The 27,651-nt window shown below is 41.4% G+C and overlaps 2 protein-coding genes across 5 annotated transcripts in view; one reads left to right on the top strand and one right to left on the bottom strand.

Moving 5' to 3' along the window:
- The window catches only part of COG5 (component of oligomeric golgi complex 5), a 182,625-nt gene extending 175,705 nt beyond the window's left edge, over positions 1-6,920 (bottom strand). The window contains exons 1-5 of the mRNA XM_040594563.1: positions 6,778-6,920; positions 5,698-5,837; positions 4,664-4,721; positions 2,048-2,102; positions 1,879-1,948 (exon numbers count right to left, since the gene is read on the bottom strand). Of these exons, the coding sequence (XP_040450497.1) occupies positions 1,879-1,948; positions 2,048-2,102; positions 4,664-4,721; positions 5,698-5,837; positions 6,778-6,844 (390 nt within the window). The 5' untranslated portion in view covers positions 6,845-6,920. The remainder of the gene's footprint in view (positions 1-1,878; positions 1,949-2,047; positions 2,103-4,663; positions 4,722-5,697; positions 5,838-6,777) is intronic.
- Positions 6,890-27,651, top strand: part of DUS4L (dihydrouridine synthase 4 like) — a 38,208-nt gene continuing 17,446 nt past the window's right edge. Inside the window, exons 1-9 of one of the 4 annotated variants that reach the window (XM_040594570.1) lie at positions 7,157-7,440; positions 7,529-7,660; positions 7,905-8,026; positions 11,481-11,598; positions 13,049-13,171; positions 14,134-14,360; positions 16,682-16,692; positions 22,141-22,235; positions 25,612-25,712. In XM_040594570.1, coding sequence (XP_040450504.1) covers positions 7,554-7,660; positions 7,905-8,026; positions 11,481-11,598; positions 13,049-13,171; positions 14,134-14,360; positions 16,682-16,692; positions 22,141-22,235; positions 25,612-25,712 — 904 coding nt within the window. In that variant the 5' untranslated portion in view covers positions 7,157-7,440; positions 7,529-7,553. Of the gene's footprint in view, positions 6,968-7,146; positions 7,441-7,528; positions 7,661-7,904; positions 8,027-11,480; positions 11,599-13,048; positions 13,172-14,133; positions 14,361-15,949; positions 17,350-21,558; positions 21,719-22,130; positions 22,236-25,611; positions 25,713-27,651 lie in introns of those variants that run through there. The other 3 variants (XM_040594566.1, XM_040594568.1, XM_040594569.1) reach the window with 3 other exon arrangements.

Below are 27,651 nucleotides of genomic sequence, written 5' to 3'. Positions count from 1 at the left end.
ACCACATGTTCAGCAAAACATACCTGCCAACCCTACAGATTTTGACAGAAGGCAACCTCTTTTATCATCTACCTTTTTCTATTATTCTACCAACTGTACATCACCTGATAAAACGAGCAAGTCTGCAAGTGTGCCATGCCACAAGTCCTGCATTTGGGACCAATATCACGCACAAAGCCCTGTCACCACCAGGAAGTGAACTATTTGCTGTGCTGTTGTTGCTCTTCTTCCCCGAACAAACAAGTCAGCCAGCTAAAGAGACACCACAGCAGTGCCCCTTGGGGAAGCAGATCTCAAAGGCCTATGGACTCAACTTGCCTTAAGTCCAGCTGCATTTCATAATTATGGTGTCCTGACCCTCGACTCCTCCCAGCAGCATAGTGCAACGTAAAGCACTCACTACGTATCTGCAACACCAGACAGCAGCTCTCGTGCCAAGGATGGACTCTCACTAGCAGAGCTGGAATCACTGTACCTCTCTCGACACTGAGATAAGTAAGTGGATTTGGATGCTAGGAGGTGCACCTCTTTCTTCTGACTTACAGCCAAGAAAAGCCAGATATTACAAACTCGCTAGCAGAGGCTGAGTAACGCTGACCCTAGATGGATGCTGCTTTCTCACCTCAGGAAAATACATGTAACCCTGCTACAGCAAGGAGTAAGCAAGAGCACCCAAGAAACATTTCCTAAGTTCAGGGACTCATTCTTCTCTGAAGTCCTCTTGCAGTTTGACTTTGTGTAAGATCAGGGCAGAAATTATATTACTCTTTAGCCCCAAATTCCCACAACCCTTTCCACAGCTGCAACATACGTAAGAGAACAAAAAAAAATCTGCACATGACCTGCCAACAGGGAAGTCAGAGAAGTTTTGCCCAGTGGCAAAAGCAGTAACAGCTGGAGTTGAAAAGAACAAGAGAAGCAGCTGGACAAACTGGCTGAACTTCACTGCTACTGAAAGTAATACAGAAAATAGTAAGTTCAGCTGAGAGATTAGTGCAGCTGCTCCACCAGCCCCCAGACTAGAAACTGCATGACCATTTGCAGCTTCATCTGCTCTACTGTACAACAGCAGTCACCCACAGATGGCAATCTACTTGAGTGCATATCCACAGCTCAAATTTCAGCTACTAAAAGGTAAGTTCCTAGTTCTGCGAAGCTAAGGTAATCTTGTGAAGACGAAGGGTTCAAACAACAACTGATTAAACATTTGTGGATTTGGAGTTGTGCTGCTTTTCAAACCATAAACTGAATAGAATGCAGCTACATGACTCCTGAAGATCTGTGGAGTAGTTTTCAACCATTATAAAATCAACAATGGAAGTGTTTCCATCGTTGTGATAAGCTCTCTCCCATTGCTATCCTCCAACAGAGATCTACATTCTCCTGTAGGCTTCGCTTATATTTAAAAGACAGGAACAACTATGTACCTGAGCTTATAAAACTCCAGAACCACAATTGGTTCCATAAGTTGCATCTTGACTATTTTGAAAGAATTAATTCCCAAACTCTTTACTAAACTGCAGCCAAGCACACGTTAACTTACATCTTTGATATAATGGCACCATAACATCAAATACCAAAATTACACAAACAGTAATGAGAATTTAATTAATCTGTACTCAAGATAACCCTTCAGTCTTCCCTCCACCTCTTCAAAAACTCACTTAGCTAGCACAAAGGTCAGTTTCCATATTACTTAGCAATATGAAGCACTTCTCAGTAGCTCATGAAGACACACACAAATACTGATTTTCCTTGAGAAATACTGACAACGAACTACAGGCTACTGGACTATGAAAATTCCACCCATGCCTGACAACTGGGAAATAATACACATTCAGAAAGGGTTTTTTAAAGTCCATTTTGCATACAACTTACTTGAAGTTTTGCTAGCTGAGCTGTGCGAGACACTATTTTGTTGTAGGGGTCAACGATTTTAACTCTAATTCTGAAAATAAGAAGAGAATTTATTTATAGCAGTATTAATAAGTAACATGACAGAACAACTAAGAATTTCTACTTTCTAACCACATAACGAATGGCATACCTATCAACAGTACTCTGTAAAGCACCAATTCTCGTCTGCATCATTTGGAGGACACCTGCAAAATAAAGCAGATTTTTTACATGGAACAGTTATCAATTACAGAAAAAATTATTCTTCAAATCATAGTAACTACTTCTGACTAGCATAAAAAAAAAAAATCCCTCTTTACAACAAAGCATTCAAACAGACTGAAATTAATAAAACACAGCATATTTGGAAATAAACTGAGCAGGTAGTAGATCACTTACTGAATGTTACGGAAAATTTATTGGTAGAGAACGCAAACCTACAGAAGAAATATCACTCAAATTCATCATACGTTAAGTTTCAAGTAATATTTAGAGTATGCTGCTTTCTAAAAGAATGATGATCAGGACTGCTGTTCAAAGGCATATAACCTGCTACAAACACCTGAACATGACATACAAAAAAGCACAACCTATTTAACACTATTTATTTAACGTAGTGACTAGACAGTTCAGAGAAATCAACAGACAAAGAGAACTGAGAAGATAACCAACTCCATTTCAAGGTTTTCTTCCTGTGCATAAGCATCTCTGGCAAAAAGTAAGGTATCAGTGTCATTGTGAGGTCATCTAATTTAGACTACAGAGCAAACTACATTAATCATGTTTGTTCCAGATTAGTTTGGCAAAACAGCACAAAGAAAGCCCACAAGCATGCTTGTTCTTTTCTTGTTAAATTGCAAAGCAGGCAAGGGTAGCAGTCATTTTTGCAAATATGGAATCAGCCTGATGAGACTTTAATAAAGTTATAAAAATCCAGGCCTATGGAATTATTTTTGTTCCAGTTATTGTTAGCATTCTCGAACATACTACATTTTTGTAAAGCCCTGTTTACAAGCATGTCATCATCAAATTGGATAAAACTGAAAGATGATAGAGTAAGATAGAAGACCAACAAAACTACTGCTAATGGTTTTATTCAGCTTGTCCGGTAGTGGGACTGTATCTCATATATTTTAAATAAATACGCAAACTCCCATCTTCCCTATATTTCAGAACTATTAACCTAGTTAGTAACAGACTCAGGAGTTCTCAGACCTTTATATATGGAATGGTAGGCATGCAATTCTCACACATCAGAGGACGAAGATATCGGATATGGTGGAAAGCTGGCAAAATAGGCTGAACTTTCTACTCCACATTGCAATAATGTGGGAGGGCCAGTAGCATGACATTGCTGCATCCATGACTGTGACATTGCTATAAAGCATACAGCAGTCCTTTTGCCAGAAGGTAGAATTAGGATGAGTGAGAAAGCAATCTACCCTCTCCCATCTTCTGTGTAAGATATGGGATGGCTACTATTTAGCCTACTTTGAACTAACAGGTAGCTCAAGGTATCTACTGAGCTACCTATGGACAGAAAAGAGCATGTATAACAGATCAGTGTACCATTAAAAAAAGTTCACAGACCAAAAAAAAAAAAAAAAAAAAAGCACTCTACAAGCTGGGTGTATAGATTTGAAACGTTTAATGAGATTCACTTTCACACATCCAAATCATTGTATATGCTGTGAATTAACTCCATAATCTTCACTGGCTAACTTTCTTGATAAAAATACCAAGAGCTACGAGATTCTGACTTCATAATGAAAATTTCTGTTGACATCCATCTTTTCTTTTTCTTATGAATCTTGATTCAGTGTTTCTTCTACAGTGACCATGTATCACGTGTAGCAGAAGCAGGGCAGACAGAAGAAAGTTTTACAAAACTTAAAACATCATATTTGTGTGCACAGACTTTTGATTTTTCTGGCAGCTGCAGACTGAAGTTTCTACTGATGTCTCCAGTTCCAAACACTTTTCAGGGTTAGAATCTCTGCATGCCCTTCTTCCCTCACACACAGAAAAGGTCTCTTAAAGAGCATAACCCTAAGTAAATAGAGAAATTTGAACAAATTTGAGGTGAAATAGATTTTATCTTTACTTTGGGTTAGTAGCTGTAAAACACACCCTATTTGCCACATCTGCCTTACAGAAATGTTTTATAACTGAATAGTTGTCTTGAAGTACTTCATTCTTTCCTCAGAGCAATTTTAGGAAGGAAGGCCTTCAGAAACAACCATGATTTTAGAAAACACAATTCCCCTGAACACAAATTTCTGAAAATTGACTGGGAGCTATTTATCAGTCACAAGATTGACTTACTAGGAAAAAAATACCTCAGTGCAGTTAAGATTTTGTGTTAAAGCCTCTTTGGTTAAGATTTGCAAACTATGCAACAAATGCATACACAACATGCACAAATTTGGTATTAATGGCAACAATTATCAGCTAATGTTGCAACAAAAATTAGGTTTATTTAGAAATATATATTAAAAGGTCAAAAAGACTTGGTTGCTAAGAACTGATTATTGAAACGCGTTTTCCTATGAAGTAGTTACTGCAGAGAAGTATCAGCCAAATCTTCTCCCTGGAGCTCCATCTACTGACATCGAAAAAAAGCAGCCACAAGTTACTTACTCCTCAGAAGACAGATTTGTAGGCTGAACATTAGGGGCCGAAGTTGGCAATAACTGACATTCTCTGCAGATGTTAGAAGTGCTCCCTCCATTGTAAGAAGGAACAAGCATAATATAACAGCATTTACCTTCCAGGGATTCAATTCCAGTTGCTTGGGCCAACAGGTCTTCATGCCTTGCAACAACCTTAACGAAAAACAGAGTAGAGAAATCAGCACAGAAGAATGGGGATGTGTGCCTGAAAGGATGATTATTAATACATCATCATCATCCCTACATTAGCCAGACACAGGAAAAAGCAGACACACCTTAAAAATGAAAGGGCTTTCAGAGGACATTTTAATTCACAAAAGCAGCAAGGTCAGAATACGAGGGTCTGTAACTGCAGCACAGCTAACATTAATTAAAGCCAGGACAGCAATCACATTTCAACACACCTTCACATATAACCATAATTGTAAATGCAAGCTTATTAATCACACAGTAATAATGTATATGTATATTCACATTTTTAATATTTTCTTTTCTATTTTTGACATTCAGAAACTAGTTCCCAAAGAATATCAAAACTGGGGCGAAAGAAAGAAGGAAGCAGGTTTTGAAACTCCACATAAACTTTGTTCTCACTGCAAAGTCTGCTGTGGATTTATGGCGTCTGCATAGATTTTACCAAAAAGCCTTCTACCATCCAACCTCAGAAATCCTTCTGAAGGTGTGTTAACATAGATTATATTATGTCTGCCCAGGTAAGCCTTGGAGCCTAGGCTACTACTCTCCAGCCCAGGCTGAAAGGATGCAAGTTAAATCACTCACTATCTTCTCACAGTTGTCATCCTAAAAAAACACAGGCATTTCTGATAGCTGGAGATGCTCATTTGGAAAGAGCCAGGGAACTTCCTTACAAAGAGCGGAACCTCCATCTATACAGAGACTGGCTGCAGAAACTGAAAATGAAGTGAGTGTATGGCTTTTTGGTGGGAGTATTAAGAATGGGCTTGACTAAGTATCAGATTCACTACTAGTTTTGCTGTAAGTTGTACCTTTAGTTAACTGCTTACAAAATACACTGGGAAATTTCAGAAGCAACAAGATCCTAAGGTTACTAAGCTTTTCACTAGTTGGCATCAACCATCCCTGAATAACAGGTATGCTTTAAACTTACTTGTAAATGAAGCTCTTTATCCAACTGACTAATACCTTGGGCAAGTTTTGCCAGTTGCTCAGCTATCACAGCCTGATGGATAGACTGGGAAGTGTAGGCTTTCACATCAAAGTCTTCTCTGAAGAAGTCAGCGTAACATTCTGAAAAAAATTTAGATTTTATCTTCATACTTCAGAGCAGTTAAAAAATATTTATGAACCTAAAGCATACAGTTCTCTCTCTGACCTTCAATTTCTCCAAACGTAACAGCGTGTGTTCTCTGTATCATGTCATACAAATGTGACACCAACGTGGGAAGAGACCACAATCAAGAGAAACAAGTTTGGAGGTGATGCCTGTGTTTGGGTTGAGTTTTTTTGTACATGGTGATAAAGACTCGTGTTCCTTTATTGCCCACAGCCTTTTCTAGAGCAGAATACACTAAAGAGTGTAAAAAACCTTTCTTCTCCAAACTTCACAACGTAACTGGGGTGAGGCTACAGAGGCCGTGCCCATAACCAAACACACACCAGCCACCTGGTCAAAACAACACAACAACCACGGAGGGTCGAGCTGGCAGGAGACGCACCTCCACGAGACCGAACCGGACTCTTACAACAGTATCGGTTTATAAAATTAACTAAATTAAGAAACGACACTGCAATGACGGTCTCGGACGAAGCCAGACCCGGGTTTCCGGGCAGCTCCTACCGGTATTACCAAGCCCCTCCGCCTCTCAGTGCATCCGCTTTCCCTCAGGAGCAGGCGGGCCACAGCCGCCCGCGCCACCCCGCCGGCCCCGGCCGCTCGGGCCCCCGCCAGCAGCCGCGGGTCCCGCTGTCCCCCCCGGCGCCGCCGCCCCAACTTTCCGCGACTTGACACCACGGGAATTCACGGCCCCCCTCGCCCCGTCCCCAGCGCCGGCGCCTCACCCCGGCTCCGACCGCCCTGCCCGACGCCGCCCTCCCGGAGCACCCTCCGTCCCGCCCGCGGACGAGACCCCCCGACATGGCCCCGCCGCCCGGGGCTGCCCCCCGCCGCCCGCGCCGAGCCGAGCCAGCGGCGCGCACCCCCAGGCCGCCGCCGCCGCCCGCGCCTCACCGTCCGCCAGCAGCTCGGCGAGCGCCGGGGCCGGGGCCGCGCCGCCGCCCGCCCCCGCCTCCTCCATGCTGGCAGGTGCCGGGAGCCCGCGCGTCACTCCCGGGCGGCGGCGCGCGGCGATGATGGCGAAGGCGCGCGACGGAGGGGGTGGGCCGCCCCGCGAGCGGGCGGCGGGGCTGTGGCGCACGCGGTGAGCGCGGGGCCGGGCGGGGCGCGCGGGGACCCGGCGGGGGTGGCAGCGGCCCGGCCCTCTTCGGCCCCGCGGCTCCGGCACCCGGCAGGCACCGACCGACCCGCGGCAGCCGGCGCAGGCCGGGCCGGGCGGGCCGCAGCCCCCGCCGGGCGGGGAGAGGCGGAGGGAGCTGGGCCTGCAGCGGGAGGCCAGGAGGCGGCGGGCCCGGGCTGCTTCTCGCCCGACTTGAGGAAAAACTTTCTCCCTGAGCCCTGGGGCAGCCCTGGGGCCCCGGGGCCGGGCTCGGGGCCGGCCCTGCGCTGAGGGGCTGGGCGGGAAACCTCCGTGCTGTGAGGAGCGCGGGCGGCGCGGCCGCGGCGGTGCTGCAGGCTGCGAGGCGCCCGGCCGGCGCTCGGTACCTGGTGGTGGCAGAAGGCTTGTTCCTGGCAGCGTGCGAGTGAGGGACTTCTTTCGGGATGCTTTACCAAAAAGCAAGTCCTGTTAAACTATAATGCTTTGCTGCACGGCCCGTGAGAGGTAGCAGAATGACTTGCGTTTCAACGCTGTTTGTTTTTCCAGACGCTAAAAGGATTCCTAATTGTACATGATTGGTGACGCAGAAACTAAAGAATGCCAACTAAAAGATCCCATGGATTTATTTCATTCTGGGCAAGTTGTAAAAATATGTGCCCCTATGGTCCGCTATTCCAAGTGAGTATCACATCAGCTATGTTTTCAGTGTATTCTCTCTGAGGAAGTTATCTTGACTGTAAAAACAGGGATGATTACCTTTTTCTCCTGTAATTATTTAAGATGGAGATAGACATGGGACATGTTTTATCTTATGATTGTACTTGGACATCCCCACGGTACCGCAAGTCAGAACAGCATTTTACAATAGCCAGTAAAAAAAAATGTCTTTACTATTTATCTCTTATTTCTCATGTATCTGCAGGTTGGCTTTCAGAACCTTGGTCAGGAAATATGGTTGCGATTTGTGTTACACACCAATGATAGTGGCAGCTGATTTTGTGAGATCTGCAAAAGCTAGAGACAGCGAATTCACCACAAACAAAGGTATTTTTTTTAGATTAACCGTTGCCTTGTCAGTATGTTTTATGTGGTGATAAACCAAACTGGCCAAATGAATGAAGTCTGTCACACAACTTGACATCTGTTAGCAGTTTTGGTATACTGTATCTGATTGACTGTAAAACCATAGAAACTCTCTCTAGGTAAGAGAAACACATTCTGGTGATCGTGTGTCAAATGAAATAGTGGAAAACCTTTTCTCCACTTGAAATGAGGGCCTCCAAACTGATTTAGATGTGCGGTGGGTTGACCACGCATAGCTGGCCAGTGGCTATGCACCCACACAGCTGCACACTCGTTTCTCCTCCACCCCCCCCCCCCAGCAGCACAGGGGGAGAACAGGAAGAGCAAGAGCAAGAAAAATTCACAGGTCAAGATAAAACCAGATTAATAACTGAAGGAAACAAGGAGGAAAAAACCCAAGTGATGCAAAGGCAATCACTTCCCACCTCACGCTATCAGACCAATACCCAGCCAGTCCCCAAGCAATGGCCATCCAGGAACATAATTTACATGTCCCAACACACTTTCACCTTCCCCTGTCACTCCAGTTTTATTGCTGAGCTTGATGGTATATGGTATGGAATATACACTGGATCAGTTTGGGTCAGCCATCCCAGCTGTGTTCACTCCCGATTTTTTGCCCACCCCAATCTATTTGCTGAGGGCAGGGGGAGGCAGAGTGAGAAAAAGGTTTTGACGCTGTGCAAGTACTGTGGCAATAGCCAAAACATTGGTGCGTTATCAACACAGGTTTTGTTACAAAATCCAAAAGACGGCACCATACGGCCTCCTACAAATAAACTTTAAACAAATTTGAACTTAACTTCATCCCATCTAGACACAGTATGAGATGGTAGTAAGATTCTTTTCCCAGCAGTTGCTGTTTCTTGTGTGTTTCAGAGATGACCACTTATTGCCAGGAAAGGTTTTCTGGTCTCTAATAAAAATAAGTGTTGCTAAAGGTGAAAAAATTAACAGATCAGACACTGATACAGTGGAATCAAGGATTGCTAAAAGAAGCGGGGGTTCACATTAACTGGAGTGGAAGGTAGAAGGGGCTGTTGGGGGACTCCTTGCGATATTGAGGGGGTGATAAAAAGGAGCAAGAAGAGACCAGGAAGTTCAAGCATTGATGGGGTGAAGAAGGTTTCAGGCATGCTACAGAAACATAACCAGAACACGAAAAGGAGTGTAAGGAGTTGTACAGTGTCCTGGGTGTAAAGCAAAAGAGAAAGTGGTATGAAATATGTGGGAAGAGGTGACAATAACAATACAGATCTTTTGGCATGAAGTGGCTGCAGTGGAAGGGTGTAACAAGGAACATATAAGCATAGGCTGTAACTGGAGGAATGAAAAGAGCGCTGCTAGTAAGACTGGTGTGTAGGATCTATGAAGTGTGATGATTTCATCTATTCAGACCACTGAATTAGTGGTTTCATAAGTGTATATATAATAGCAGGGGAAGTATATTTCATTATTTTAGCACTGGCTGTTTACTATGATGAATTGTTCAAATAGAGCAGTTACAGAGAAAAATCACATTGGAAAGCATAGACTCTTATTAGTAGAATTCAACCTTAAAAAAGCATGAATAATTCTTTGTATGTAAAAATAAATGAGTAGGAACATAGCTGACAATATATATCGTTCAAAGCTCCACAGAGCCACTAGTTTGCCCCCTTTTAATTTACTTACATTTCTGATCTAAACATCATCCTGTGGCATTGAAGTTCCATGCGTCAGATAGTATCTGTAGCGTATTCTAGCAGGTGCAGGGATGGGGAAAGAGGAGATTCTCTGTTACGCTGCAACTTTGCTGCCTGATAATAAGGGGAACAAAATGAAATGTTCTAGTGTTGTAAACAACATATTTTCCCTATTCACCTCTTTCACGCTGGTCTTAGTTTTATAGGCCTTTAAAACATTCTGCCTCAAACAGCTTTGCCCAAATTACAGTGTTTACATTATTAGCATTTATGCTTTTAACAAGTAACTCCACAACAGGTTGTGAAATTTTACTGTGGTTTTATGTTTAACTTACTGGCTGTTTGGGGATTTTGTGTTGTAATTAGTGGAGTAGGTTTGGAGTCTACAATTGCAATTTCTGTTTTCCATTTTCTTCAGCATTAATGTTTCTTTGTTGCATATTTCTCAAATAGAGGTAATGTTCTTTGTGGCTGCTGCTAGAAAGTTTAATATGGCTAGACTCAGTATTTTTATTACTTAACGCTCAACCACAAACCTAAGAGTGTGGGATTATTCCAAAATACTAGCTGTAACAAGGTAAATCTTTTCAGCTAAAGCACCGTGTTAAATGGACACTGTTTTGAAAATACGCAAGGGATTGTTTTTTGCTTACCATATGTTTAGGTAACTTCTGGAAGTGTCTTAGCTTGACTGAGAGGGTACTACTGCTCTTTCTGGCAAGCTCCACTGCTTTAAGAACTAATTTTCCACTAAAACAGAATAATCTTCAGAAGCACTTGTGGTCTTTTCAGTACCAGAAGTGCACCTACTTTGTGCATTTTTTGGATCATCTTTTTCCATCAGTGCTCAGTTACCACCCTTTCTCTTAACTGCAGCAATTGTTTATAAGGAAAGTGAGTGCTAAGACTGTTTCGGATATTTTTAGATGCCTTTGATGTAATGCAATAGCTGTAAAAGAGGAGAGCATGTTCCATATGACCATCTGGCTCTCTGCAGGGGCTTAGTAAATCACAAGTAGTTCAGCAGACCCATGTCGAGGAGCACTGACACTTTGGTTTCCCACTTGAGACAAAGCTGCCTCTGCCTGTGTGTTCTCATGCCAACTCAGCATATCACGTTGTAGATAAAAACCAGCCATGGTGGCACAGAAGAGGAAAAAGATGGGCTGTGATAAGGAAGGGCAAACGTTGTGGGTTTTTTAGCTCATTTCTGAACAGTTGGTTCTGTAAGCAGATTTCCCACCAGGCAAGACAGACAGCCGTGTCAGCACAGCAAAGGGGCAGCATGCAGGTAAGAGCAGGCAGGCTAGGAGCAGAAGCATGAAGGCTGTACAAAAATAGAGAATACATAGTTTCATATATCATCTTTGTGAAAGATAAGCACCTGACCAATTTCAGTCAGAAAAAGTATATGTTGACCCAGCAACCATCTAGGACACGTACGTTTGTCTGAATTCCCACCTCTCTTGATAGGCATACTCGTTTAGTAAACACTGGTCAGCTACCTTTATTTGTGATTTAGGGCTTGCAATCACAAAATAGTCAAGTTTGGAAGAAACTCTGTAGATCACGTTATCCAGCTCGCCTGCTCGAGCAGGGTCGCCTAGAGCTGGTTGCCCAGGGCCATGGCCAGACAGCCTTTCAATATATGAAATGCATTCAAAATTTAGAATTTCTTCTTTTTATTTTCTAGGGGATTTAAAATCTCTAAATGTCTTTTCATTGGCTAGGTGATCATCCATTGATTGTTCAGTTTGCTGCTAAAGAAGCACAGGTTTTGTGTGATGCTGCCCGTATCGTATGTCCTTTTGCAGATGGAATAGACCTAAACTGTGGCTGTCCTCAGAGGTAAAGTTTTGAAAAAGCTGGGTAAATATGATGAAGTAATTTGAGATTAAACAATATTGATCTTCATTTTCATAGTAATTGCTGTCTTAATTTAAAAATAGACATCAAGAGAGAAATAGCTTTTTAACCTGTCAGAAACGTCTGTGTGGCAAGACACTGTTCTGAATGTTCTGAGATGCCTGTCACCATGGTGAGACTGGGAAAACCAGGTGTATTTGCCAACTTGCCTTTAATTTCTGTGATACTGCATGTTGGCTCAGAAGTGAAGTGGCCATCCCTTCTCAACAGCTGTTAAATATGCATTACCCAGAAGAGCTTGTTGAAAATAATTTGGAGAGGGTTTTGAGAAATGATGTGGCAATTCCCAAAATAATGAGGCAAGCCACTGATGTCTCAGATTTCTGCAAGAGAAGGATAGTCTCTAAAATGTAATTATATGTATTATATTATTCAGGAAGTGTTGAAAAGAATTTCTTCCATCTTTTATTAGGTTTATAAGTACAGTGAATTAGTGATCTACTTCTCACTTAAATTGATAAAGATTTTGTCTTGACAGTGAAACAGTAATGCACAAATGAAGATTCCTGCTAACTGGTTCAACTGAGAACGATTTATTACAGGCTTGTCAGGCAGTCTTTTTCTAAGTGAAGACCTCAAAAATAAATGTAGGAAAGCAAAAGATAATATTACAGTGCAAATACTTCATTTGTCTATCCTAATTAGGTTGTCTTGACTTAAAGTTACAGTATTTGAGAAAACTCTTTTCTGGAGACATCTGAGATTTCAGAATGGAAGTGTAGGGTTTTTTCTATGCTAACTACAGTTAAATACGCCAACTTCTACATTCCTTTTAGGCCAAAAAGATACTCTTGCATTTGAATCCTTTGTTTCTTGTGCATGCTAGTTTCAGATAACAAAACTTTATATACTTAATCTGCATTTATAAGAAAAATTGTTTAAGAAAAAAACTGCTGCTAAATGGAAGCAAAGGTTATTTCCTGCCAATCAAAATAAAGTGTTTTGCAGTTGAGAGAAAACAGAGTATTACTGAAATCATATCCTTACTTGCACTTCAAAAATCTTCCTTTCCAATCCAAAGTCATTTTCTCTTCAGAAGAAATCTATGACCCAATGGAAGCAGAAACATCAAACTATTTTATATGTAATTTGATTAAATGTTAATTTATCTTCCTTGCCAGTCCATTTTGTGGACAGAAAATTGAACTGGAAGAGATTAGAAACTTGTCCAGAGTTCTAACAGCACAACGGAGACTGAATCAGGATCTAAGAGCTGGTGTCAAACTGCAAACAATCATTGATCTACAGCCAGTACTATCTCTTGTTTACTCAGCCACACATTTTGAAGGTCCTAAGGAAATAAACTGATGTATTTAACTGAAATTGGTCTGCATTGTTTCAAATATAGAATAAAAATGTTCTTCTTTTAAAGGTGGGCAATGGCAGAAGGTTATGGTGCTTGCTTAATAAATAAACCAGAGCTTGTTCGAGATATGGTGAGACACGTACGGAATCAGATCGACAACCCTAGATTTTCAGTATCTATTAAAATAAGGTAGGTCTAACTTAAGTGCTGTTTGTGGTACATGGAAGAATTCTTTTGATTTTTTTTAAAGAAACATGTTAGTATGATAGTTACACCGTACTTTAGTATATGTCATTCTGATGGTGTAATATTACACATTATAATAATTTCCTTACATGTGAAGAATGCTGAGATTTTTTGACCTCAGATGGTGAAAGAGTAGTCCCAACCTTAGATAGTAGAACCAGCACAGCCTTTGACTACTTACCCACATAACTTAATGGATGCTAGAAATTTTTGCAATCCAAATGACATGAAAGTACAAGTTAAAAGGTTTAGGGTTGCATAAAAGGAAATCAATGCATAGTCTGTATCATCACAAGGGTTTACTTTATGAGCTGTTTTGAGGCCAGAGCCACAGTTGCTGTTGGCTATAAAGGGTAGGGTAACAGAACTGAAAACTAGTCCCCACAGCTGCTGTAAGGAGCACATCCTGCTTCCCTTCATCACTTTCTAAACTTCTGTAAACCATCGCTTTGCATTGCTTTGTACCATTTCATCCACTATTTATCCACATATCCCGTGTGGCTTTTGTGTATTTGTCAGTTAAGTTTCAACTCAGTTTGCAATCCTTCATAAAAGGGGAACTGCTACAAATCAGGGGGTTTTTTCACAAAACATGCAAAATAATGATGTTTATTTTAGAATCCTTAGGGCACTCTTGCTCAAATTTTATAGCATCTTGCTATAAAATTTACCATGTATATTTCAGAGATGTGACATAATTGGGAAGTGCTAAATTAAATATTGGTTTCTATACATTAAATCCATGTCTTTATTTTTTAAAAAAATCTTTTATCTTCCAACAGTAATATTTTCTTTATTTCTACTGTTCCTTATACAAATCTGTGGTAACTCCCCCTTATGGAGGAGGGCTTCTTATACAGTTCAGGTAACTTATTATCAAATGTTTTCATTCCTTGGAATTTCAGGATCCATGAGGACTTAAAAAGAACAGTTGACCTGTGTCAGAAAGCTGAAGCAACTGGAGTTTCCTGGATTACAGTACATGGAAGAAGTGTAGAAGAAAGACATCAGCCTGTACATTACGAAGCAATTAAAATAATTAAACAAAGCATGTCTATACCTATTGTGGCTAACGGAGACATTAAAACTTTAAAGGATGCTGAAAATGTTCATCACTTGACAGGAGCAGATGGTAAGATTAAATGTACTCTATTTTCTAAGTAAACTTACAAATCAGTTTTCAAAGTACTTTGGCTGTGAGTAGGACATGATTTGAGTGCTTTTTACTCTTTGAGGAGACAAATGAAAGAGCATATTTTAGATGCCTTATAAACTCATAAACGGAATCACTTGTAATCATCAGAGGACGAGAGCAGTGTTATTCAAAGCCACAATTAACAATTTCCGAGGCAAATTACAAAAGCTCTTTGCTTAATTATGCTATCTCAGTAGCAGAGTACAGGGAGACCTTCAGACATTCATTCCATGTCTTTATGGAGCTGATCATCTTTTAAAGAACCATAAACTTCCACTTGGAAATCTCTACTTCCTGCACATGGGACCAGATTGCTTATAGTAAGAATATGGCAGAAAAAAGGAATATTATTAAGCCAGATACTTAATAGTTAAGATGGTTGACTTCAAGGACGCAGTGAGGCCTTGCACTGTCATGTCTGTATGTATTTACCTTGTCTTACACTTCAGTGGTAAAATTTGGGGATTTTTTGCAGGATTTCCCTGCAGTTATTTAGTCACAATGGATTCCTGCAACTCTCTATGGTTTCAAGACAATATGGAAGTTCAGTGTATGTTTTGAAGACGTGATCTGTATCTACACACTTTGGATCTTACAGCTAGAGAACAACAGGACAGAGAACAATAGCTAGTATCATAAGGAAAAGTTCGTGTGCTAGGTTTCTTTTGACATACTATTGGTGCTTAATAGCAACAACAAAAATCAGTTGAACTGAACTGCCATGCTGCTGCAGTGACTTTCCCCCCAAATACAAAGCAGGAAGGAAATACATAACAGAAAAGAACGTCCTCATAGCCCAGCTGACCATCTTCAATAGCAAAAATATGAAGTGTTAGGTTTTTTCTGCCATCTACAATAGTAAAAGAAATTTTTCATTTTTGATCATCCTATTTTTTAAGAAAAGACTAAGTGTGATAGATTATATGTTGGCAGTGCAGGAAAACAGAATCCCTTAATCACAGCAAAATTGCAACAGAACTTGTATGGGTTTATCTGACAGTTTGAGATTACAGTTACAAATACACTGGCTCGTTCAGAAAGATTTACTGCAGATCAAGAGCCCTGAAATGTATATAATTGAGACATTGAGCTCTTTATTGGAAGGATTCTAGGTCAGTGAATCAGCTGAGTTGCACTAAAAATAAATAAATATAGTGTATTGCTACTCTTGTGTTTTTCCATTGTAATTTTATGTTAAAAAGGCAGGCTTGTATGTATGTAGCAAATGAAAACAATACTACTGAATTCAAAAGTAGGGAAGAAAGACTTCTGTGTACTGTGTTTTGTTTCAAAATTTCTAGAAGAATATGTCATCAAGTGGAATGTGTTGACAGGTGGTGTAGGTACTCTGAGGTCTGGATTGTTAAATGGATTTCTCTGATACAGCTATAATACCCATGTTCTCCCTTTACTTGTCTGTAAGCTTTGGGTGTTTGTACTAAGGGGTGCTGTACAAAATCTACATGAGGATTTAATGTAAAATTTAAACTATAAAGTAACTTACTGCTTTAATTTCCCATTTGAAGGTATAATGGTGGCTAGAGGACTCTTAGCAAATCCAGCTATGTTTGCAGGCTATGAAGAGACACCTTTGAAGTGCATTCAGGACTGGGTTGACATTGCTCTTGAGCATGGAACTCCTTTTACATGTTTTCACCACCACTTAATGTACATGATGGAACGGATAACTTCAAAACAAGAAAAAAAAGTTTTTAATGTTTTATCAAGTACCTCAGCCGTACTAGATTATCTGAATGACCATTATGGTGTGTGATAACTGAAATTATTTTAGTTCTGTGTAAGCTGCTATTTTGCAATTGTCAGTACACTGTTAAAGTTTTAATTGGGTTCCTTCCTACTTTTTAGTCACGTTAATATATTGCATAAGTATTTTCAACACAGCATAACATTATGATCAGGGTGATAGTGCAGTTGTTTAGTATTTTTATGTCAGCATTTTTCATTCCAGAAAATACTCAATTCTACAAATGTGGAATTCTATTTACGATGCACGAGTACACAGAGAATTGGTCATTGTAAGACTCTGGTAATTTAATTTATTCTTTCACCAGGCAATTGCTTAGAGCAATATGGTTGCAAAACTGGGGCCTTTCTTAAGTGAAACGTCCTAAAGTCAGAAGAACTACTCATAAATAATACCAAAAATTTCAGACCAAGAGAATACAAAGGGAGCAATTATAGGAGTATTTGCTTTAACTGACGTAAGCTGTACTTTTAAATTTGAGTAGGTTTTTCAGGTTTAAAGACTGTGAGGCCTTGAAGCCCAGTATAGTATGGTCTTTTAAATTAGATGTTCCTTTTGCAGACTAAAATTTTCTAGACTTACTTAAAACTCACAAAAATTCCACACCTCTTATAGTGAAAGAAACCTAGAATAGATAAAGGATGATGGAAAGAAGGAAAGAGTAAAATGAAGAGATACTTTTAAGTTCAAACTTAGCTGAATCTAAAGTACAAGCCTTGAAAATTCAATTTAACTAAATTCAGTTTTGTTTATCTACTGTATAATAATTCTATAAAAGATTAAAGCCCCATCATCTACCAAAACAGAACTTTATAGGTCAAAGAAAAGCTGACAGATTCTCTCGGTCAGGCTTTTGCAGTCCTGTCTGCCTGCTGGCATGTTGCTTATCAAAGCATGACAGCCACATGGCTTTGAATCTTTGTATAGGAGGGAAATAGTGAAAATTAGAACAAGATAATAACATTACACACCAGCTGCATTTGTTCTGCAAGGGAAATTTCACAAATCGTGCAGTACAATTATTTGTAATCAAATAATTTGTTTTCTTTATATGTTTACACAGAAATTCATACCAGAAATTGCTTAGTTTTCTGACTGATACATCTATGAATATACAAGTGAATAGTTCTAAATTTTGTAAATAAATTACTTGGTTTTGTATACAGTTGTAATTTTTTTTTTATTACACTATAAAGTTTGACACCCTGGAGGAGGCGAGGTTGCTTTTGATGCTGGTCCCCAAATCTTAGAATAGTTTAGGTATCTAAATTCTCCCTATATATTTTTTCAGTGCAAAGGCATAAAAGACTTGATTAATTTTCGTAGTGAATATGTCTGATTTAGGCATATGGACAACAGTTTGAAAGGCATGACCTAAGTCATCAAGTCTAGTTCACTACTTAAGACAGCAGTTATTTAACTTCTGATTTTGGTCACCTTCCTCATGTGTATTAACAAATGGAAGACTGCAGACGTGCTTTACTATCCAAGGCTCATTGAGACAATCTCTACAACCTTTTCTGCTGCATTAGGTTCTCCATTCCTTCAGACAACTATTTTTTCACTCTTCTGTATCGTTATGTTTTCTTTACATTGGATGAGCAGAATCATGTATAGCATTCCAGGTAAAAGCCCAGCAATGTCTTCTGCAGTTCATACTTCTCTTTCTGATGCCTAACTTTTCCTCAGCTAATATTCATCATGTATTTTATGAGCTTCACATTCTACAGCAAAAGTTCTTATTTCCCAACTGCATGACATTATATATCGTACTACCGAATTTTCAGTCTCAAGTTATCCAACTATAGCACAATACTCAATTCTCCTCAGTTCTGAAAATGCCTCCAGCTTCCTGCATCAAAATTAAAACTAAAACTATACAACTGAGTTGTAGAAGGGATTCTTCAAAGTATTAACTAAGCCCTGTGTTAACATTTTCTTAAGATTTTTATGACTTGCCAAGCAACTATTATTTGCTGTGAACTGTCCCATTAGCCACAAAGAGCAGAGAAGAAAAAGTTATTATAATCGAGTAACACAAACACAAGGCACTTTTTTTTTTTTTGTGTGTGTGTGTGTAATAGTGTGGAAATTGAATTTTAGAGGACTTGAAATACCTTGACCTATTTAGGAACTGAATACTTGATGATTTTGAAGGCAGCAGTTGGTTATGCCTGTGTGAGATCAATCAGAGATTTCTGCCTGAAGTACAAGGCCTAGGTTGCTGTTAGTATCACTAGTAATTAAAGAGCACTTGATCTGGCCAATTATGCATCATAAAAGTCAATGGAAGCTTATCATTCCTTTTTGAGGGTGAAATTAATTGTATGCCTTCTTCCCTTGTGAATTTTGCATGCATCTGAACACACTTCACTGTGTTGACATAGAATAAACTGCAAAATTGGAGTCTTAGAGCCATACTCTGAACAACCATACTTTTCAAATACACATGAATTACCAAAGATAGGAGTTAGTTAACTCCCAATGTTGTTTTAGAATATGGTCATATTTCTTATTATAAACCATTTGAATATGGGAAAATTCTCATTAAAGCAGCTAGATAAAGTCCTTCCCTGGGTATGTTACTTGTAACATCACCAGGTACTCTTTCTATTTTCTAATTTTCAACTTTTTAAATAGTGATTCTGCGAGTATCGTAAGATACAAAGCTTTGTTTCCTATTTTAGGTCCTTTGCCTCCTGTAATCGATCCAGCTCCCTATGTTAAGCCACCCTGCGCAGCAATGCCGTGTTCTCATAATCCCTGTGTTTCCTTGCAATTTTTACCCTGCTGCAGTAACTCCCACTCCCTCATGCAGCCTGAACAATCTCATTTTCTCTGTTCCCTACTGTTGTTTCTTAGGTCTCTTCTCTGTCTTGGGTTGATGGTTGGGCAAATGTGTGATGATGAGACAGCTGTCATATAAGCCAAACTAGAATGGAACAAGTTTGAACTTTCTCTTTGCCTTTGTTTCAGCAGAGAATTCATTGGATTTCTGTCCTCTAACCAGCTGCTAATACACAGGCATTTCATATTTCTATTTCTGAATACTTTGTCACCTTAGTGGTGGGAAAGGAAGGGGTTTTTTTATCTAATATTTTAAGGTTCATAAGGTTATTTCCTGAAGCAGCCAGCCATTATATATATCGTATGGTGTCGTATTTATCACACGGTAAGATAGGCAGTCTTAGATCAACAACCCAGACTTCTACAATTTCAGTTAGAATACCTGGACTGGCAGAGTACACTCAACAGGAGAAGGCAGGTCTCAGGTATTTTCAGGCTTCTCTCTGTTCCTTGGATCTCATTCCAGCTCGGGGGGGGGGTATACACATCAGCTGCAGTGAAAGCACACAGCAGTCACCAAGAGTGAGCCTGAGATCTTATGAAGCCATTGAAGTGAAAAAGCAGACTGAGACTCTGGCGACAGGGATGTACAAATATAGTCCTATCGGTATGAAGTTAGGCTACTGGGAGAGCAACTTACAGTGCTAGTGAGAGGTGAGTAAGCAGCTCAGAAATGGAAACTGCTCTGGAATTAAAGGAGAGAAAGTGCTTAACATTTTAACAGCTTCAGTAAAGTAGTATGGCTCTAGGCCAACAGCTAAAATGTAATAAACAGGACATACTAAAAAGTTATGTTTTGTCTATGCTTCTGATTAAATATGTTTATGAAAACATGTTAGAAATACTTCTTTATACCCAGGCTGTTTCCACTGTGTAGATTGGATTGAAATGGCTGGTTGCATCACTCGCCAATATTTGGTATGCATAAACAATTATTTGGGATGTAACCTTTCATCCAGACATTGCTCGGCAGCAGCTAGAAAAATGTTAACATGATGGCTCCATCCCCAGGCCACAGACCTGGGAAATTTTAAGTGTAAACAGTTTCAGATTGTAAGCAGCTGCAAACTCTGCTCAAAACTGCTTATGCAAGGACTTCCTACCCCACTCATTTCCAAAGGATTAGAGTAACAAAGAACAACTAACTATTCACAGCATTTAATCTGTCTCATTTTGATGCAAACTAATTGGGGCAGAATTCCCAAAAGCAAGTAGTTGTGTCAGGAGGGCTGGTGATGCCCAGTTAGGACAAGGTAACCTCTTCCACCAGCAGCACCTCAGGATTTGTTAGGACTGCAGGCACGTCCGCAAGCTGCTGAGTGGGCCCTGGCATGGGCTAACTGAACAGGGTTGGAAGACTCCTGGATATGACACGTGAGATCACTGAACATGACATGTAACAAACAGCGTGAGAAGCTGGTAAAAGCTGCAGATAGCGCTGGGAGGGGTGGCTGGATTTCACTAGTGGTTAAAGGGGGAGTTAGGTGAAAAACAACTGAACTACACTGATAACTGGAGAGTAGTTTTGAAGGCCCTTTTGGAACTAGACACTTGCAAGGCCAAGCGTGCCCAGGAATGTTATCACTACCTCAGCGACACCATGTGAGGCCAAGACTGCCCAAGCGATGGTATCAGAAATACTGGATGTGGGTGCTGATAGAGCAAAGCTAGGAACAACAGGCAGAAGCTGTTAGGGGAGGGTTATGCAGGGGCAAAGAAGGGGAGTTACAAAGCTGGCAAAAGAGATGGGCAACAGGGAAATGGGTACCAAGGACGTGCTCGGGGCCTCACTAGGCTGATAAGAAGCATCAAAGAGAACAGTAGAACAGAACAGGATTTTCTGAGGGAATATTGTTTTATTCATGAGGTCCAAACAGGCTTGTTTGACAGCCTTTGAGGCTGTTGTTTGGTTGTTATTTGTGCTGTCTTTATGAATATTAGGCCTATTTTCTTTGAGCGATGTGCAGGGTCTTAATATTGTTCAGGTAATATAATGCATGTGGGGGATGGACGGACAAGACACAGTATTTTTTAACTGAACTTCAGAAACTAATGAGTGCACTAGAGAGCAGAGCTGAGGTCCCGACTGAGTAAGCTTGACTTGCGGCGTGGTGCGACGACCACAGTGAGATCCCGCAGCAAAACGCTTACAACCGTTCCCCCTAAATGTGAAAAAGATACTAATTTTAACCTTCCTCAGCGTGTAGATCCCTGCGTTTTCCAACAGCGGTGTGGTCCCCTAGCAAATTCACGCCCATCGTCAGGCTCGGCTTTCCAGCTGCCCCACACCGGCCCCCTCCGCAGCCGCTGCTGCGTGTCTCCCCCCGGGCACCCCGCCAGGGCCCGGGAAGCCGGAGCGGTAGCCGGGCAGAGCCTCTGGAGCTAGGGGAGGCCGGCGGGGAGCCCCCAGCTCCACCGGGGTGGGCCCAGAGGACCCGACCCTCCCCCGGGGCCTAATCGCACCGTGCCCCGCCGGGACAGCGACCGCCCCCGCCCCCGGCCCGCCCCCGCCGTGTGACTCAGTCCCGGGCCGGCGCACATCGCCCGAGCTGCCGCGCCGGCGGGAAGGAGCAGCTCCCTTCCTCCCAGCTGTCGGGCCGCTCTGCCGGGCGAGGCCCCGCTCCCCGCCCCTCCGAGAGCGGCTCGCCGCCATCAGGCTCACCAGGGCGCCAGCGCCGAGGAGGTTGCGAAGGCCGGGCGGCCGTGAGGGGGAACGGGACGGGCCCGGGGCGGCCCATGCCTCTCCGGCTGCGCCGAGGGGAGCGGGGGCGGCGGGAAGCGCGTGGGGGCGGGAGCCGTGGTGGCGGGAGGGCGTCAGGCTCGGGCTGCGGCACAGGCGGGGCTGCGGTCTCCTCACGGGGGGCTGCCGCCGGCGGGCCCGGCCCTGCCCGCCGAGCCTGGCGCGGCGGTGAGGGTCCCGGTCCACCCCCTCCCTTCCCCGGCAGACGGGATGGTTTGGGAGGGGAAGCCGGTGCGGTGGGACGCCCCCCGCCCCGCGGTTAAGTTACTGGGAACTGCTTTCCTTGGGACCCCGTGCCCGGTGGGAGGTAGCCCGGGCGCGGTGCGGCGGGCCGCTGAGCCGCTCCCCCCCGCAGGCCTGCCGAGGCGATGACTTTCCAGTGGACGGCGGTTGCTGCCTTCCTGTACGGTGAAATAGGAGTGCTTCTCGTGCTCTGCCTGCCGTTCATTTCTCCGCTGAGGTAGGACTTAGCGTGCTGGACACCCCCAGCTCGGTCTGACAGCCGCTTTGGGTTTATTTTACGCTTTTGTTTTTATAAACACGGAGCTTTGCTGCATCTTCAAGTAGCTGTGAACTAACGGAGGAATGCTGTTGGGGGCTTGAGCATCAGCAGTGTCAAGACTCGTAGCTTTATGTTTGTTTTCTGCCTGCTGCTGATTCATCCGAGCAGCAGCCGGGCTCCCAGGGCGAGCCCCGTTGCTTCCTTCCAGCCAGGGCGGCGTCTCCGCTCGGGGGCTTTGGCGTAGCTGCCGTTCGGGAGGGCACCTGGCATCGCGGCCTCAAGCTCGGTAAGAAACGAGAGGACGGTGCGGCTTTTCCAGGAGCTGTTCGGCGAGTTTGTGAGGAGTTTTGGTGTACGCCGGGCACTGTGGGTGCTGAGCTGACAGGGGCTCCCGGGGCGGGAAGCTGGCCGCGCGCAGCCCCCGGCAGGGCTGTAGGAAATCTGCGGTCGTTTGTTTAAAAAGCGTGCTTCAGCGTGGTGCAAGAGGTTCAGGACTCTGAAGGCCTGTACGAACATACATAGGCTTACAAAATAATAATACTTATGGGACACAGCAGGAACATGAAGAAAAATAAGTCATTCCTGTAAAATAAAGACCCTTAGTAAGGGAAAGAAACAAAATGTTAGATAACTCTTCTTGTGTGCAAAGGCCTGACTTACAGCGTTATCTTAAGATTGTTTCCTGTGAGTAGCTCTTCAAATATGGTAATGTTATTTAAAGAAAGCTAGCTTCTCTACAGGAAGCAAGAGAAACAGTTACAATTTCTTTCCAGAATATCACTAATTTAAATAAATTTTAAAAACCCCGCACCCAGAAAACCCCAAGTAGGATTAAACCTTAAAGGTTTAAAAAAAAAATAAAAAATTCCACTGTCTCAGTGTTGTGTAAAAATTGTTACGTTTGCTTTCTGCATCTTCATATATGTTTAGAATGAAGAATGCAGCTTTTACTCTAGTATCTTAAGGTACAAGAACTTGCTTTGTGTAGAGTCTGAATTTCACTAATGAAACCTGTGGGAGAGTCTTTAAAGTGGCTGGATCCTCCAGAGCTGATATCCATGATTAGCTAAGTTTCCTCAACCTCAGAAATTGAAACTGTTCTAAAAGTCTAATTTAGCCTCTGATTTTTACAAGCTGGCTTGCTTTCAGCATTTCAACATAGATTATGGAGTTCTCATATTTTCTTTTGCTTTGTAATCACAAATGCAACTGTATGTAAGAAGGGAGAGGTATTATGGGAGTTGTAATCATGAGGCTATTAATGGCTTATGTGAGGAAACTAGCTGCAAGAATTTCTGCAGGCTGATGACACATGCAGGGAGACATTGGGAGTATTGAAATGGGTTTCACCTATGATGCAAACAGGGCTTGAATCCAGTTGTGGCTAAAAAGAAAATTCATAACCTGCAGTGTTACCAAAATTTATTCAAACATTACAAACAGTGCTTTTCATTGTATACAAAGGATAGATTTTTGTGCTTGGCTTGTAGCATTCGGCTATTCCTTTGAAGAGTGGTTTCTGAAAGAGCAAAATAGCTTTATCCTTTACGTGATGTGCAATTATCTTCTTAACGAAACTGTTGCAGGAAACGTGTGGGGTTAAACATTAGATTTAGCTGCTGTGACAGTACCAGAGGGCAGCAGTTCTGCCTTGTGCATCTTGGTGGCCTGGGAGCTGGTTCTGTCAGAACGGTAAAGCATGTGTGATTAAAAACCGATGTGAAACTGCTGTTCTTTAAAGTTTTGATTTACTTGCTTGTCATTCTTTAAACGGATTGTTTGCCTCTTGTGTGTGTGTACATTATTTGGATAATGTGCTCCTTTTTGAATTTGCTAACAAGCTTTTTAAGTTCCTGGGGAATAAGTAAACTGACAATACGAAAATGCAAGTATGCAAAAAGACAGAACTGTACTACCAAGTGTGCTACATCTGTAGTGGTGGCTAGTATTTGTAACTTGGAAGGATTATATTTATGTGACTTCTGTCACGAAAAGGAAATAGAGCATTAATAAATGTGAATGTCAGTACTTGCTGAGGAAAAATAAATGTAGAGAGATCTTATTTTTAGCCTGAAAATAACTTTGCAGTATAGCAGAGTATCACTTCTTAAGTGGAGATCAGTATGAAACATGGAGAATTGCATGTTTAAAAGAGTTAGCAAGATGGCATTGTTTGTAGCTTAGAGTTGTAGCTTGGTTTAACTGAAGTACGCTTTTTGGTTGATACAGACTATAACTCTCTGCTATAAGGAATTCATATTATACTGAAGGACTTAAATGAGAGTTTTGCACATACAGTGCTAAAACTTTTTAATTATTTCTGATGCAGAACCAGAAGGGGCTATTGGAGATAATGCTACATTATAATTAAGTTCATAGAGGGTTGGAAACTACTTTATTAAAGGACAAATTTTAACAGTCTCTGGAAAATGTAAATACTCTTAACAAAAGTTGGAAATGTTACCTAATATAATCAGATGGTGACTAGCATGCCTGTGTTACATCCATAATGGCATAACTAGGTATTACTTCATTTGTGCAGTAGTACTGATTCCAACCTGCAACAGAGGACAAGTAGGTGCTCTGATTTATCTTGTGGGTTTCAGTTCATTTGAGCACATTAGATGTTCTTCATTTGTGCTGCAAATGTGGGTTCTTGTAGAACCCTCCTGCAGTAATACCGAATAGGCAACAACAAAAGTCTTCACCACCAATCGGCCTCTTAAGTTTCTTCTCTAACCAATAAATTTATGCTCTTGAAAGAGCTTGTAACCCTGAACAAAATAACGAACACAAGACTTGATATTTTGTTGTCATTTGCAAGTTGGAATATAATAACAATCCTTGTACTTTATAATTATGCAGACTCATCAGTGTGAAAGGTAAGCCTTCTGAAGAAGGATGGTAGAGATGATCTTAATTTGTGGAGGGTTTTCATTTTATTTGGCACCAAGGGGTATAAGTGGATAGAAATAAAAATGGTGGAATGCACTTTGCAGTTTGTACTCTATCCCTAAATTTATTGTAGTCAGGACCAAGCACAAAGTAATGCTAGCCAAAGTAAAAGCTAAAATGAAACACATCTGGAAAGTACCTGCTGTCATGCAAGAAGTTTTCAAGTTGAACCAGCTGTCTATACCTGTATTGACAACAAAGAGACAAGCAAGTTGGATTGTTGGAAAAGTTATGTGTACCTAAGTTATATTACAATTAAAGCAGCTATTTAGAGACCTTATGTAAGTCTCTTATCAATAACAAGGCTCTCTTCTGTGAGGTTGTTATGCTCTTCTTTTAGTGTTTAATTATTTTTGAATAACACAATGCTGTTTTACAGATGGCAGAAGATTTTTATGATTCCTCTGTGGAGCAAAATGGCAGTTTTTTGGAACAAGATGTTCCTTACAATAATAGTTTTACTGATCATCTTGTTTCTTGGTAAGTGTTAAATAATTGCTTAACAAATGGGGGGTGGGGAAACCTCGTGTGTGGAGTTCATGGTAGTAGATTAATTGAAAGGATTTGAGCCTAATTTAAGTCAGCTAATTTGTTTAAAAGTTCTACAATAGAATGGAAGAGCAGAGGGCTTATACTGCATCCGTGTTGGGAACCCAAATGCAAGAGTAATATGGTAATGAATGAGGAGGAAAATTGGAGCTTGGTCTAGGCTGCTGCTTTCACTTCCTCATGCAAATAAATGAACTGCAAATGTTTGATGCCAGAATTTGGCTGAGCTGTGCAATATGCAGTAGATGGCACTCTTTCTCTTGGTTGTTGTTGAAATAGAAGACCAGAAGAATGTATCAAAGCACTGCGCTATTTGAGCACTTGTGCTCAGCACAGATAAAAACCAGCTGTTGGCTGCATTTGTTATGAGTAGATGCTAAGGTCTATCACACAGGAGTAAAGCTTTAGTGAAACTGGAGCTTGAGTGATGACCATATGGCTGACTGATTTCATTTAAGGTCTGACCTGACTGTTTTGTGTGGTAAGCATCTTCCATATTTTGGTGATGAAAACAGTTCTACGTTTCACTGACATAGTTCTCCTCCATGGATAGGAGACAAGTGTTTCCAGCGTTTTACAATGAAAATGTTAGGCAAATCCAAGCTACTTTAAATATAAAGAAAAAATGTGTGGTTTTATTGTCTGTTGAGAGAAACGTAGAGATGCATTGCATACATAGCAAAGTCAGACTAGACTGCAGTACTGTATTCTTAATATTCAAAAAGTACTGGAAATGCAAATAAAGGGGGGGTTGTAGATTATCTTTAGTATTCTTCATAGAAGTAGATCTTTCAGTAAATGGCTTAAGATTAAGAAATTATGGATTTCATTTACTCTCTTGAACTTCTATTGAAAACTTTGACCGGAGTTTGCTTTTGAGTTGGTGATAGTCATTGATTTTGCAGAAAGATGGATTTGGGCTAAAGCAAAGCAGTGGTGAGATGCTTGCCCCATAGCATAAGATGATAGGTTACTGCAGGCCTAGAATCTTCCTATAGCAAAGGGGTATGGACTCTCGTTTGGTCTTAGTCTCCATTGCACTGTTTAAAGTTTCACTTCAGATCTGTTTAGTGGGTTTTTTTCTCTTCTAAATAACTTGTGAATCTAAAAGAGATAGTCATAAGTGATGTTATTCACATGTGCTTTTCTTTGGAGTTGATTTTGTGTGCTTACATAAATGCAGCATCAATTTAATATTACTTGGCCAAAATAGTCTGCAAGAACTGATGTGTCATGAAATGTGTATTTTTGTTGATGTACTGTAAGATACTGTAGGTGCTCTATTGGCCTTAAGTATGTATGATGACCTTAAGTGTACAGACTGTAATATGAGTGGCTTAGGTTTTGTTCTTACGTGGATGTAAGTCCTAATTAATTATTTTGGCCTTTGAAAAGTGTCGGCAGTGTATTGACCCTTCTGCAGAATTATCAGGAGTATATGATGGATGAAAGGAAGCTGAAAGGCAGATGAAAGCGGAGGTGTAGCTTACTCCCTCTGTTCTGTTCCTGTTCAACACAGTGTTACTACTGTGATGGATGTTACAAAAATATTTTTTTCCCTCTCATTCAAACATAAAAACACATGCTTATTTAATATTACATATGAGACATATTTCAGAAGGCTTCTCTTCTTTTTCCCCTTCTGTTTCTGTTTTCTCACTGTTTGTCCACTGGATTTTAATTAAGTTGTCAGCAGTGACATTTTGACACTGTCTGTAGGGTCTCAAATAACATTTTTAGAGTGTGTTGCTTTTGCCTGATCCCTGGTGGCTGGGTGCAAGTTTTGCAAGTGACTGTTAAAACATGTTTTGGGCAGTGGTTTGGTGTATCTCTGGAAATATGTTATCACTTCAGTGATTTATCAGCACCT

Source organism: Falco naumanni, chromosome 5 (genome assembly GCF_017639655.2).
Source record: "Falco naumanni isolate bFalNau1 chromosome 5, bFalNau1.pat, whole genome shotgun sequence".
Classification (NCBI taxonomy): domain Eukaryota; kingdom Metazoa; phylum Chordata; class Aves; order Falconiformes; family Falconidae; genus Falco; species Falco naumanni.
Note: the sequence above shows the minus strand (reverse complement) of the source record. Positions and strands in the feature narration are given on the sequence as shown.